General features: G+C 46.0%; 1 protein-coding gene across 3 annotated transcripts in view; it reads left to right on the top strand.

Moving 5' to 3' along the window:
* The first annotated feature begins 1282 nt into the window (after positions 1 to 1282).
* Positions 1283 to 13782, top strand: part of NLRP3 (NLR family pyrin domain containing 3) — a 48759-nt gene continuing 36259 nt past the window's right edge. For 2 of the 3 annotated variants that reach the window (XM_035029955.1, XM_035029957.1), the window contains exons 1-7: positions 1283 to 2599; positions 2689 to 2750; positions 2863 to 3245; positions 6238 to 6336; positions 6827 to 8591; positions 10735 to 10908; positions 13055 to 13225. In XM_035029955.1, the coding sequence (XP_034885846.1) occupies positions 2963 to 3245; positions 6238 to 6336; positions 6827 to 8591; positions 10735 to 10908; positions 13055 to 13225 (2492 nt within the window). In that variant the 5' untranslated portion in view covers positions 1283 to 2599; positions 2689 to 2750; positions 2863 to 2962. The remainder of the gene's footprint in view (positions 2600 to 2688; positions 2751 to 2862; positions 3246 to 6237; positions 6337 to 6826; positions 8592 to 10734; positions 10909 to 13054; positions 13226 to 13782) is intronic. The other variant, XM_035029956.1, reaches the window with a different exon arrangement.

A 13782-nucleotide genomic window follows, 5' to 3' on the forward strand; every position in this document is an offset into this window, starting at 1 on the left:
GAGTTTGTGTCTGTCCAAAGGAATTGAAATCAGGATCTCGGAGAGATGCCCACACTCCCACGCCCATTGGAGTAGTACTCCCAATAGTTAGATAGGGAAACAAGCGGAGTGTCCATAAAGGGGGGAATGGATGAAGACGATGCAGCATACATATCTACATCACATGCCATGGCTACTATTCAGCCCTAAGAGAAAAGGAAATCCTGGCATTTGCAACAGCCTGGGTGGACCTTGAGAGTATTATGCAAGGTGACATAGTGAGACAGAGAAAGACAAATGCTATATGACACCACTCATGTGGAATCAGAATTAGTCAAAACCATAGAAACAGAGAGTGGAATGGCAGTGGCCAGGGGCTGCGGAGGGGAGGACTGGGGAAGTATCAGTCAGGGGCACCAAGTTTCTGTGATGCAGGATGACCAAGTCCTGGAGATCTGCTGTGGGGCACAGAGCCCATAACTGACCATTCTGTGTTGTGCACTAAATATTTACTAAAGGGTAGATTTTGTATTAAGTGTTCTTACCATACAAACAAAAGAATAATGATAAAATAACAACAACAGTAATAAAGGGGTGGGAGGAAACTTTGGGGAGAGATAAATGTGGTCTGGTGGAGGTGATGTTTTCACAAGCATATTCTCACTTCAATAAAGTGGTTGCAGGCAGTGACAGGTGATGTGGAGAGCCTGCTGCCTGCGGACTGCCTCCGGGTGATGGCTTGATGGCTGGTCGTGCTCTTGATCCTCTACCTGCCAGCCCTGGTGGGATCCTCCATCCCACTGTGCTCTCTGCCATCACAACCCTCCCATGGCTGCTGTGAGACCCAGAGGGAACATCCCCACCCCAATGGCCACTGAGGACAGTGCAGACATCTCTGGCTACAACCAGAGATAAGAACACTATTCATTTGGTTTGGAAAATCCAGTGATATGAGTAACTGTTAGTCTCTGACTTTGCCTGTGATGCAAGCTCGTTTACTCCATGCTGAGCCCACATCCTTCCTGCCCCTGCTGGGCTGTGACCACTATAAATGCATCAAGTTTCCTCTCGGGCTGTTTCTGAGGCTGGCGTCTGGGTGAGTCCAGCTCTGTGGAGCTGCGTGGCTGAAAGGGTCTGGGGAGAAGTGAGGAGGGGATGTTGAGGGCCAGAGTTGTCTTGGTTAAGGCACTAGGGATTTCTTCTGCCAGCTTCCAAGTCTGCCCTTTAACAACAATTCTGGAAGTCCTTATATGTTTCTCATTATTGGGCTCTGTGCATGTATGCAAGTGTGTGAGTGCAGGGACAGGAACAGCAACCATAACTTACACCCACGACTGCAGCGGATTTGCCAAGCATCCCCCCCAGGGAGTGGATGGAGGTGATGTGTATGAGGAAAGAATTGCCCTGGACACCAAGGGACACAGGAGGTAAAGGTCCGGATAGAGTGCCCTAGGCTTAGGGACAGAGGAGAGGTAGAGTCCTGGTGTGGATGGAAGGACTGATGGAGGGGGACCTGGGAAGGTCTGTAAAACTGATGGATCTATCTGGACATGGCCCACCTCCCTGTCAAGTGCATGAGGAATGAATTTGGTGGGTGCGTGGAGCCAGGAGTGAGTCAAGATGAAGGTACAAGGAGAGGCGAGCAGGCTTCAGTCGTGCACACTCAGCGGCAGTCACTCTATATGCCAACGTGCACTGTTCCACAGCTCCACAGGCCCTCTCCCTCCTATTAGCATCATTTATGGCTTTGGGTGGATGTGCTTCCCCAGATTCAGTCATGTGAGGGGATCGATCCCAAACAAAGCCAACATGTTCATCAATCCAAAATCTGGGAGACGTGGAAGAGAGAAAGACACAGCAGCTGACCTCTGCTCTTTGTGGAACCCTAATTCTACATAGGAAAACAGAGGCTTTGCGTAGTAAATGCTGGGAATGTGTTTTTTGTCTTTTAACCACCTATTTTATTGTCTTTGATCTTTTTTGTTGGTGTCCGACTAAGAAACCTAGTTAAGTGGTGGAAGAAAGAGTCACACACCTTTTCATGCTTTGAAAGTAGTATTTAGGGACATGAGTTCAGAAATCAGTAACCCTGATCTATATCCTGGCTTTGAGCCCCCCCCCCTTTTTTTTCTGTGAAACCCTGGGCAAGTCACTTAGTTTCTCCTAAGACTCAGTTCCTCTTCCATAAAATGGGTCTAGGCAAATGTGCATGAGAGACTCTCAGTAACCGTGAGTTCTAATAATGACTATGATTGTGAATGTTGCAAGGGGAGACCTCAAGGAGATGTCATGTGTTTATCGTTCCCTCTATGTACCCTGAGTGTCATCTCATTTGTTTCTATCGATCAATAGATGGATGGAAGTGCAGTCGGAGACCATCCCCTTCTCCGCACGCATCTGTCTTCTCCTTTCTCCGTCTAGCCGTGTGTTACTCTGTTAACGTCATACTTACTCATTTCCTGGGTCAAAACAGAAACAGGGAACCAGAGCCTTTCAAATGGAAGGAACTGAAAAGCCGTATTTTCCATTCTGTCATTTTATAGATAAAGAAACAGAAGCTGAAGAAGAGTTTGTCCTAGGCCATTGCCCAGGAATCAGTGAGAACAAAGTTCTCCCCGTGGTATGTTGAGGTAGCATTGTGAAGTGGTTTGGGCATATAGTACTGTTGACGTGATTGCGTTTGTGGGTTTAACTAGTTTCTCTCCATAGGGACACCGTTCTTCCATGGCTCAGGACACACCCCTGAGTCAAACCAACAAGAAATCTTTCTGGTGGGTATTTGGGTCACTTTTCAAAACTAAAGATGGTAGCTCATTACAATCTGGTTATATATATATTTTTCCTTTGTATTCTGGGTTTTTCATGGTTTAATTCTCTCTAAAGAGGGCAGACTTTTAAGAAGACTCTCCTTGCCTGTGTGCTGTTTTCACCGTCCAGCTTCCTGGCGTGGACCTATACCCAAGGACCCTGAGAAAAGACACAGATGAGCATGGCAAGTGTCCGTTGCAAGCTGGCCCGTTACCTGGAGGATCTGGAGGATGCAGACTTTAAGAAGTTCAAGATGCACTTACAAGACTATCCTTCTCAGAAGGGGTGCAGCCCACTCCCTCGGAGTCAGACAGAGAAAGCCGACCACATGGATCTGGCCACTCTGATGATTGACTTCAACGGTGAGGAGAAGGCATGGGCCATGGCAGTGTGGATTTTTGCTGCAATCAACAGGAGAGACCTTTATGAGAAAGCTAAGAGGGATGAACCAGAGTGGGGTGAGTGGAAGGAAGACAGCATTTTTTACAAAATTGTGATAAAATACATATAACATAAAATTACAATTTAAGCCATTTCTAAGCAGTGTTAGGCACATCCATGTTGTGCAATCAGTCTCCACAACTTTTCTACATCTTGCAAAACTCTGTACCCACCAAACACCAATTCCTTGTTCCCCTTCCCCTCCGCCCCTGGAACCACCACCTTCTGTCTCTACGACTTTGACTACTCTTGGTACTTCTTATAAACTGCATCATAAAGTATTTGTCTGTTTGTGTCTGGCTTACTTTATGTAGTATAAAGTCCTCGAGCCTCTTCCATGTTGTCACATGTGACATGATGTCATTCCTTTTTAAGGTAGAATGATATGTCATGGTATGTGTATACCACATTTTGTTCATCTATTCATCCATCAGTGGATATTCAGATTGCTTCTAGCTTATTGTGAATAATGCTGCTAGGAACATGAGGATACAAACCTCTTTGAGGCCCTGCTTTCAGTTCTTTTGGGTATATGTTCAGAAGTGGAATTATTGTATTATATAGTAATGCTAGGTTTCATTCTTTGAGGAACCACCATAATGTTTTCCATAGTAGCTGCCCCATTTTGCACTCCCATCAACAGTGTACAAGGGCTCTATTTTTTCATCATCCCCACCAATGTTTATTTTTTTTTTGTTTTGATAGTATTCTAATGGGTGTGAGATGATATCTCATTGTGGATTTGATTTGCCTTTCCCTACTGACTACTGATACTGAATGATTTTTCATGTGCTTGTTCACCATTTGTTTATCTTTGGAGAAATGTCTATTCAACTTTTTCCTCATATTTTAATTGGGTTGTTTGTTTTGTTGTTGTTGACTTGTAAGGGTTCTTTATATGTCCTGGATACTAACACTTTATCAGATATATGATCTGCAAATATTTTCTCCCATTCCATGGATTGCCGTTCCACTCTGTTGATGGTATCCTTTGATTCAATGAAATTAGTATGTTTGTTTTTTAATAATTCCTTCTATCACCTTGGCTCTATCCTCTTTCTTCCTCTCATGATAGCGCTATAAGAAGTTGGAGGAAAGAAGTTTGCTTTTTTCTAGCTTCTTTAAAAATGCAAGTCAGGGCTTGTCTACCCCTAGGAACTGTGCACATGTTGGGGGTGAAGTTTTTTGCTTCCTGGCTTGGTGTTCTGGTCAAAGGAAGAGCACAAGCAAGGGCTCAGAGGAATCTAGAAAATCACAGGATGATGATGTTGAGCTGGTGGAAAGGAGGTATAAAAATGAATCAGCAGATCAGGAGAAGCATGGTGAGTGGGGCAGCAATATGGGTGAAATGAGGGAGAGAAACGTGACATGGGGGCATGAGACAGGGGTGCACAGCAGTGGGAGGTTATAAACAAATTACATATAATAACACAATTATAATTGTGTCAGTACTTACGTACTCACTAACCAAATTAAAGTGTAATAATCACAGTTACAGAAGTAGTTTACTAAGCAGTTTTTATGGATTTTGGTCATTCCTCATAAAATCTCCATGAGGCTGGCTTTTTTTTTTTTGTAGGCTGTACACCCCAATGTAGGGCTTGAACTTGCAACCTCTAGATCAAGAATTGCATGCTCTGCCGACTGCCCAGCCAGGCACTTTCAGATGAACTTTCAATTTCATTACTAAATGAAATATGCCAGTCACAAAAAGACAAAGGCAGTATGATTCCGTTTGTAAGAGGTACTAGAGTAGATAAATTTATAGAGACAGGAAGTGGTTGCCAAGGGCTTCAGGCCGTGCGGACTGTGGAATTGTTGTTTAACGGCCATGGAGTTTCAGTTTTGCAAATAAAAGATAGTTCTGGAGATTGACCAACAATGTGAAGTGAGCCTGAAAGAGGTTCTGGTTGCCCGTAGCTCTGTTTCAGTCACAGAGCCAAGGCCTGGATTCAGTGCTGGGTGTGTCTTTGGCTGGAGTCTGGCTCTTAACCGCTGTGCTATCTTGGCTTCTGTACCTGGGCTGTGAGGTGGAAGAATTATACCTAGGGTTCGAGGTTTGTTTGTTCTTTGCCGGGGAGGACCAGGTTGTAGGGTGTTAGATAAGAATTAAGTCACGGTTTTGGTTTGAGTCAACGTTTAGATTTTGTTTTGTGATTGGGTTACCAATAGCATTTGCATTCAGAATGAGTAGACACCTACCAGGAATCCTTTATGTTGCTCTTGGGTTCATCTGCTAAATGTTTCCCCTAGTGCTTAGCACTTGCTCTGTTGTACCTAACTGAAGTGCCTCTTCATTGGGATGTGTAATTTAGTGACTCTTTAGATCTGTAATTCTCAACTGTAGATGCATGTTGGAGCTTTCAAAATATAATGGTGCTGGTCCCCACCTCAGATGAATTGAAAAATAATCACTGGGGGTGGAGCTTTTTTAAAGCTTCCTAGGTGAATCTCAAGTCAGCTGGGGATTGTGAACCACTGAATTCGACAAACCAGCTTGGTGATTTCAATCATGAAAACCCAGAATGTGGGTACAATTAATTTCAGGCATTTGGGGGCAGGGGAGGAGAATCCTGCTGGCCCATAGCCATCTGGGGGTATTTAGACATTTAGTGTGGGGATGGCCTCAAAACCAGGGCACCAGGGGGAGTCTGCCAAAGACAAACAAGGATAAGAGAAGCCTTGCCTGTCTCATGTGTTCGCCGATTGATTTCTGGGCCTGGGAGAGATCCTGAGACTGGATACAGTGGGGACACAATGCTAGCTGTGTGAGTGACAGTGACATACAGTACTTTGAAATTAGGAGTGCACACATGCCACAAACTGGATGTTCAACTGTACACCTGTCATCCACAGCTCTGGCATGGGGGCATGTTTGGGAGATGTCTGAGATAGGTGACTTTGAGCTGTGCCAGGTGTTGAGTACTGGGTCTCAATTACATTACCTTAGTCAGGAGTCCTGGTTTTTAACTTTATATTTCCTTTTCCTTCTCCCCCCCACCCTGCCAGATAATGCACATGTGGTATACCGGGAAGAAAGCCTTGAAGAGGAGTGGATGGGTTTATTAGGGTATCTGTCCAGAATCTCTATTTGTAAAAAAAAGAAAGGTAAGCAATGGGGGTAGTGCTTCCTGTTGGGTTTGGAAACCCAGGTTTGGAGCCTGGGAAGCTTGATCATTCTATATGTTCCTCCACCTTGGGGGGCAAAGGCCCACTTCAGGAAATCCACTATGGCTAAAGGAACAGACCAGAGTCCCCATGGCTCCTTGTAGTCACAGAACCAAGGGAAGGTGATTGAGGGTCTCAGGTTCTAAAAGGTATGGGCTACAGACTACCTAAAGGAATACGATTGAATATAAAGGATTTTCAGGCAGGTCACAGTGCCTCTGGCACTTTGCTATTTTTCTGTTCAACTGTGTATAGGAAGATTCTGACATTCTAGATTTTCTGGGACTGTCCATATCCACGCAGTGAAGAGAATCTGCACCTCCCTTTGCTTAGCTCTCTGGTCATCACTCCCTGTGGACTATAGACCCTTGTCGATAGCTCGTGTGTGCTTGGACTTCTCCCAAAGTTTACTTTTCTGTCTTTGCTCCAGATTACTGTAAGAAGTACAAAAAACACGTGAGGAGCAGATTCCAGTGTATTAAAGACAGGAATGCCCGTCTGGGTGAGAGCGTGAACCTCAATAAACGCTACACGAGGCTGCGTCTTGTCAAGGAACACCAGAGCCAGCAGGAGAGGGAGCATGAGCTCCTGGCCATTGGCAGGACTTCAGCCAAGACGCTGGACAGCCCCATGAGTTCCCTGAGTATGGAATTGCTGTTTGAGCCTGACGACCAACACTCGGAGCCTGTTCACACAGTGGTATTCCAGGGAGCAGCAGGCATTGGGAAAACCATACTGGCCAGGAAGATCATGTTGGACTGGGCATCAGAGAAGATTTACCGGGACAAGTTTGACTATTTGTTTTATATCCACTGTCGGGAGGTGAGCCTTGGGACACGGAGGAGCCTGGGGGACCTGATCGTCAGCTGCTGCCCTGACCCAAACCCACCCATATACAAGATTGTGAGCAAGCCCTCCAGGATTCTCTTCCTCATGGATGGCTTCGATGAGCTGCAGGGCGCCTTTGATGAGCACACGGAGGCTCTCTGCACAAACTGGCAGAAGGTGGAGCGAGGAGACATTCTCCTGAGCAGCCTCATCAGAAAGAGGCTACTTCCTGAGGCCTCTTTACTCATCACCACAAGACCCGTGGCCCTGGAGAAACTGCAGCATTTGCTGGACCGTCCCCGTCATGTGGAGATCCTGGGTTTCTCAGAGGCCAAAAGAAAGGAATATTTCTTCAAGTATTTCTCTGATGAGCAACAAGCCACAGAGGCCTTCAGGCTGATTCAGGAGAATGAGATCCTTTTTACGATGTGCTTTATCCCCTTGGTCTGCTGGATTGTGTGTACTGGGTTGAAGCAGCAGATGGACAGCGGCAAGAGTCTTGCCCAGACATCTAAGACCACCACTGCAGTGTATGTCTTCTTCCTCTCCAGTTTGTTGCAATCCCGCGGAGAGAACCAGAAGCACCAAGTCTCTGCCAACATCCGGGGTCTCTGCTCATTGGCTGCAGATGGAATCTGGAACCAGAAAATCCTGTTTGAGGAGTGTGACCTTAGGAATCATGGCCTTCAGAGGGCCGATGTGTCTGCTTTCTTGAGGATGAACCTATTCCAAAAGGAAGTGGACTGTGAGAAATTCTACAGCTTCATCCACATGACTTTCCAGGAGTTCTTTGCTGCCATGTACTACCTGCTGGAAGAGGAGGAACAGGGAGGGATGAGGAACCTGCCATGGAGTAGTTCTAAGCTTCCCAACCGAGATGTGACCGTCCTTCTTGAAAACTACGGCAAATTTGAAAAGGGGTATCTGATTTTTGTTGTCCGTTTCCTCTTTGGCCTTGTAAACCAGGAGAGAACCTCCTACTTGGAGAAGAAACTGAGTTGCAAGATCTCGCAGCAAATCAGGCTGGAGCTGCTGAAATGGATTAAAGAGAAAGCCGAGGTCAAAAATCTGCAGATCCAGCCCAGCCAGCTGGAGTTGTTCTACTGTTTGTATGAGATGCAAGAGGAGGACTTTGTGCAAAAGGCCATGGGCCATTTCCCCAAAATTGAGATCAGTCTCTCTACCAGAATGGATCATGTGGTTTCTTCCTTTTGTATTGAGAACTGTCACAGTGTGGAATCACTTTCACTGAGGCTGCTTCACAACTCCCCGAAGGAAGAGGAGGATGAGGATGAGGAAGAGGAAGGGCAACACTCTGAGGTGGATCACTGTGTCCTCCTAGATCCTCATGCTGCCTATACTCACCAGTAAGACAATTTGGTTTCGGGCAGATAATGGAATGGTAGTGTTGCCCTCCACTTTCTAGCCACCTTTCTCTGGGCACTTGCTTTCTCTGCCTGCTTCTCAACTGTCTTTAAAATGTGGTTGCCACAGCTCCATAATAATGCCACCATCATCCATTTCTACCAGACTCCTTTAGTGGCAGAGATTGACTAATAGAGGAAAGGGAGGTGGACAAATGGATGAGAAAAAAGCCAATGAAGAAAATAAGCAAATGTTTGGTGGAAGCCAAGTCAGTGCAAGGTATTATGTGGGGTAGAGAGTTGAACAGAAATGTTGTAAACTCAAATTGCTTGCAATCTACTTGGGGTTCAAGGAGCAAAACAACCCCAGTGACTGTCTCAGGAACACAGAGGACAGAAGGCCTTTAGTGCTGGGTGCTGGGGGGAGGTTTCTCAGAGGAGTGAGGTTGGGAGCCTGCCTTGAAGGACTAGTTGGATGTGGGTGAGTGCAGGAGAAGGTAAAGGGATTTTGGCAGTAGGGTCTGATGTCTGAGGAACAGTGTACGTAGGAGACTATGCTGAGGGATGTGGCTTCATTGGAACAGATAGAATGAGGGGAAAGTGAGAGAAATAGGGCTGGGAAGGAGAGGGTGCTTTTAAGCTCCTGCATTATGTTTATAACCAGGAAGTCACCAACAGCACCCTCTTTGGGGTCTCTTCACCAGTGTTGCAGGAGATTGGAAGACAGTTGCTGTGTTAGGACAGCAAAGCAGTTCAGTTACCTGGCCTCTGAAGTCCCTGCTTGGGAACTACCACAGCTACGGTGGGAGGGTGGATGCTCTGTAAACGCTTGGGTTTAACGTGCAGAGAAAGCACTTGATACGGGACAAAATAAAGGAGAAAGGGGACTGGCCCTTCCACCAGGAATAATGAATTTTCAGCTCCCTCTCTCACCGTAGGCACCACTAGCAGGATGACCTTTTTATTTATCATTTGGTCATCAAGGAGCACCCTCTGGGGCTTCAGTGGTGGCTAAGACCCAGGCCCTGCTCATAGCAACTTAAGGTTCAGTTGTGGGGACAGCTGGGAAACAAGGACAGACAGTAGAGAGGGATGGGCTATGGCAAGAACACCTATAGAATGTGCCAGAAGCACATGGTGGGGAGCCCTTGACCAGCTGGACTCTGAGAGATGGAGCATGAGAAACCTGAGTGTGGTCAAGGGGCAGCTTGAACCGAGGGAACAGTGGGTTCAGAGGGCAGAGGCTGGGGAAGCAGGTACATCCCTATGATGAAGTTCAGAATAGCTGGAGAGGGTGAGAGAAAGAGGGAAGGAGGCACACCTGCTCCTTAGGGCCCTAAAAACTATGCCGAGAAGAAACCTGACCAAGATCACACAGCTGTGAAGAAGGCTTGTATAGACTTGGACTAAAACTCCTGATGAAAAGCCTGACGCCCATCTCATTAGATGACAGTTACCTTCTTCTGAGGGCAGGAGCTTGCTTTGTGTGTTCCAGAACCTTCTGAAGACCAGCAGCATGGGCATCCACCCCATGCTTGTTCGAAGTGCAGAATGGCAGGCCCAATCCTAGACACACAGTCAGAATCTGCATTTTAACAAGAGCCGCACGTTGGAACCATGTGGAAGTCTTAAAACTATCGATATACTTGGTCCCGCCTCAGAGATTCTGACTTTAGTCCTATGGTGTGGCCTGGCCTCAGGATTTTTGAGAGCATTGCTGATGCTATTATGCAGCCAATGTGAGATCTGGATCTCACAATGTGGTCTCTGGATCACTTAGCAGAGTGTCTAAGGCCATGGGCATGACAGCGACTGATGACAGGGGGAGGGGAAAGACATCTGAGGGAGGCATGACAGCGCCCATGACAGTCCCCCCTTACTGACGACAGGGGGAGGGGAAAGACATCTGAGGGAGGCGCTGGAGGGTGTGCAAAGACAGCCAGTCAGATTCATGCTGTTTCCATAATAAGGTGTGCAGGACAATCTTACCAGGCCTCCCCCCTGCCCTCAACCTTTGTTATTCCTCAGTAGGCAATCTTTGGTTCTGAGTCAGTTCTTAACCCTTGGGAGGTCTTTGTCTGAACTGGTGCCAGCCATTCCTGATTTTCTTTTCTTTCTTTCTTTCTTCCTTCTCTACAATTTCTAGGTTGGTGAATTGTCATGTCACCGTCAGCCTTTGGCAGAGTCTCTTCTCGGTCCTGAGCACTAACTCACTGAACCTCACTGAACTGAACCTCAGTGACAATGCTCTGGGGGACCCAGGGATAAAGGTGTTATGTGAAATGCTCCAGCATCCTGGCTGTAATATTCGGAGACTGTGGTAAGAACCTGTGTGCGTGCGTGCGTGTGTGTGTGTGTGTGTGTGTGTTTGTATCTGTGAGTGACATGGAGGACTGGAGGAAGACCTCAGGGTCCAGATCAGTGGTTTATTAGTTTTCTAGGGCTGCTATAACAAAGAACCAGAGACCAAGACGCTTAAACAATTCTCATAGTCCTGGAGGCTGGAAGTCCAAGATGAAGGTGTCAGCAGGGTTGGTTTCTCCTGAGGCCTCTCTTATTGGCTTCCAGATGGTGGTCTTCTCCCTGTATCTTCACATGGTCTCTGTGTTCATGTCTGATCTCCTCAAGGACACCAGTTGGGTTGGATTGGGGCCTGTCCTCATTTAACTCTTTAAAAGCTGATCTCCAAATATCGTCACAATTCTGAAATTCTAGGGATTAAGACTTCAACATATGATTTTTTTGGAGGGGTGGACACAGTTCAGCCCATAACAAGTGGGAAGGTAGAATGGATTGGAGGCCAGTTGTTTGGGAAGTTTCAAATGGGGAAGAATGAAGGGGAACTGAAAGTAAGCCATTTGTTGGTGTTAATGACAAAAAGTGCATGACCTTCAATATCTTCCCTTTCCTCACTGGCCATCATCATAGATGAGAATTGGAGAGTTTCATCAGATACAATGGCTACTTGGGCTGGACCCCATCAAAACATTTTGTATAGTTTGAAATGTCACAGGGAATCTCTTTCAGCTTTCTTAATAAAGAGTGCTTGCTCTGGGCTCACACTGTGAATCAGACTCACATTCCCCAGTTGGAGATACGGGTTCTGGGCCAACCCACAAACCCTCTTCCATCACACATCTCCATTTGTGATGAGCTACACAGCCAGCGCTAAAGCCCATCACTCCAGGGTATTTTCATACATCCCTTTCTTGATCACCATACCCACTGCAACACCAACCTTGTCAGTTATCTCCTGTACAAACCAGTAGCTCAGGCCCAGCAACCATGACTGTTTGCCAGGATATTGCAATGGCCCTCAAGACCATCAGCTTCATGGGGCAGGATTTGTGTTCATCTTTCCACTGTCTCTACAATGTCTGGACAAGTGTCCTAGCACACATTAATGCTTAAAAATACATACTGAATGAATACTGACTGTTTGGTCTCACCACGTCCACTTTTACCACTTATAAATTTATTTCCCATACAGAAGTCAGAGGGTTATTTAGAAAATTCTACTTTGATTATGCCATTCCCTGGCTTAAATGTTTTCTCTTTGTTCTTTTGATAAATTACAAATCCTCTTCTTGCCTTCAAGGCTCTGGCTGGTTTTGGCTCTTCACCTGCCTCTCTGTCTCCATCCCATGCCAGTCTCCCCACCGCCCTGGTGGGTGCCCCTGTGTGATTCCAGAGAGTGAGACACAAACAGGGAGACATGGGTGATGATGAGATATTTTGCAGGTAAACAGAGGTTTAGTCATGCATTTACCTCTAGTCGGTGTGAAGATAGGGGTAGAAAGGAAGATTTTTTAACAGGCGCCAGGACGATGAACTATTCAACTGGAAAGGAGAATGTTGTTCTTGTTCCTCTGACAGGGACATCTACTAGTTGTTGTTGGTGGTGGTGATGGTGATAATGGTGTGTGTGTGTGTGTGTGTGTGTGTGGTTGTAAATCAAATCAAGAATTAAAGCTTCCTGCTATTTCAGTGTAGGTGGAGGGCTGGGATTTAATCACTAAACAGAAGGATGGGGACAAGATTGACAAAGATAAGTAGATGGGTAAAGCCCCAGAGAGAACAGTGTCCACCTGAGGATTTTCACAGTGAGGAACATGTGATACAGAGGTGGAACACACAGGTTCACCACCGTGTTCCTTTATAAAACAGGGACATGCAGTATACACCGGAGAGCTGACCATTATTTATGGAGGGGGTTCACTGATGCACTCAGCAGTTGTGGTCTCAGGCTGTAGCTCGTGAGCCTGGGAGGTAACTTCACAATGTCTTGAGCTGCATATAGGAGTTCTGATAAGATCACACTTTCACCTAACTTTCCTTAAAGTTTTCCCTTTGTAACATGAGACCACAAATGCCCCCGTTTGGTGCTGAAAACAAGCATAAACCAGAAGGCAGTGACAGAAGCAGCCTGTGTTCTGACGCTTTCTGCTTCTGTACTTGGCATGAAGGTTGCGGCAGTGTTGCCTTTCCTCTCAGTGCTGCTTCAACATCTCCTCGGTCCTGAGCAGCAACCAGAAGCTGGTGGAATTGGACCTGAGCCACAACACCCTGGGAGACTTTGGAATTAGACTTCTTTGTGTGGGGCTGAGACATCTATTCTGCAATCTGAAGAAGCTTTGGTGAGTCTGAGCTATTTTCCTTCTCAAAGAATGAGCTGGGGCTTCAATGATCCATGATGGCCTTCACTGCTCAGAAGATTTCCGGGTGTTCATCAATAATTCAATGAGTTACTGTTTGTTGTGGGAAGAACCACAAACTAAGCCTTAGAAAGGAACTTAATCAAATTAATCATGATCACTTTTAAGGTGTTTACAGTCTAGCTGAGAAAATACAACCAGTGAAATGCATTGCTCCAGAACGGTTTTGGGACTTTATGACAAACTCTTGGTCTCCACACCAAACAGGAAAAGAGGTGCTAACACGATGCAGACACTTGATATTTTATGCAGCCCTTCACTAAATGCTTCTGGGAGACTTGAATTTTGAATAAGAGAAAACATGGTGGGATTGGTTAGCCCGGTGATGGGTATTAAGGAGGGCATGTACTGCATGGAGCACTGGGTGTTATATGAAAACAATGGATCGTGGATCACTACATCAAAAACTAATGATGTAATGTATGGTGACTAGCATAACATAATAAAATTAAAAAAAGAGGAAACACTTGAAAATGGTA

This window comes from Mirounga leonina, unplaced genomic scaffold (assembly GCF_011800145.1).
Source record: "Mirounga leonina isolate KUSES-001 unplaced genomic scaffold, KU_Mleo_1.0 Mir_347, whole genome shotgun sequence".
Lineage (NCBI taxonomy): Eukaryota > Metazoa > Chordata > Mammalia > Carnivora > Phocidae > Mirounga > Mirounga leonina.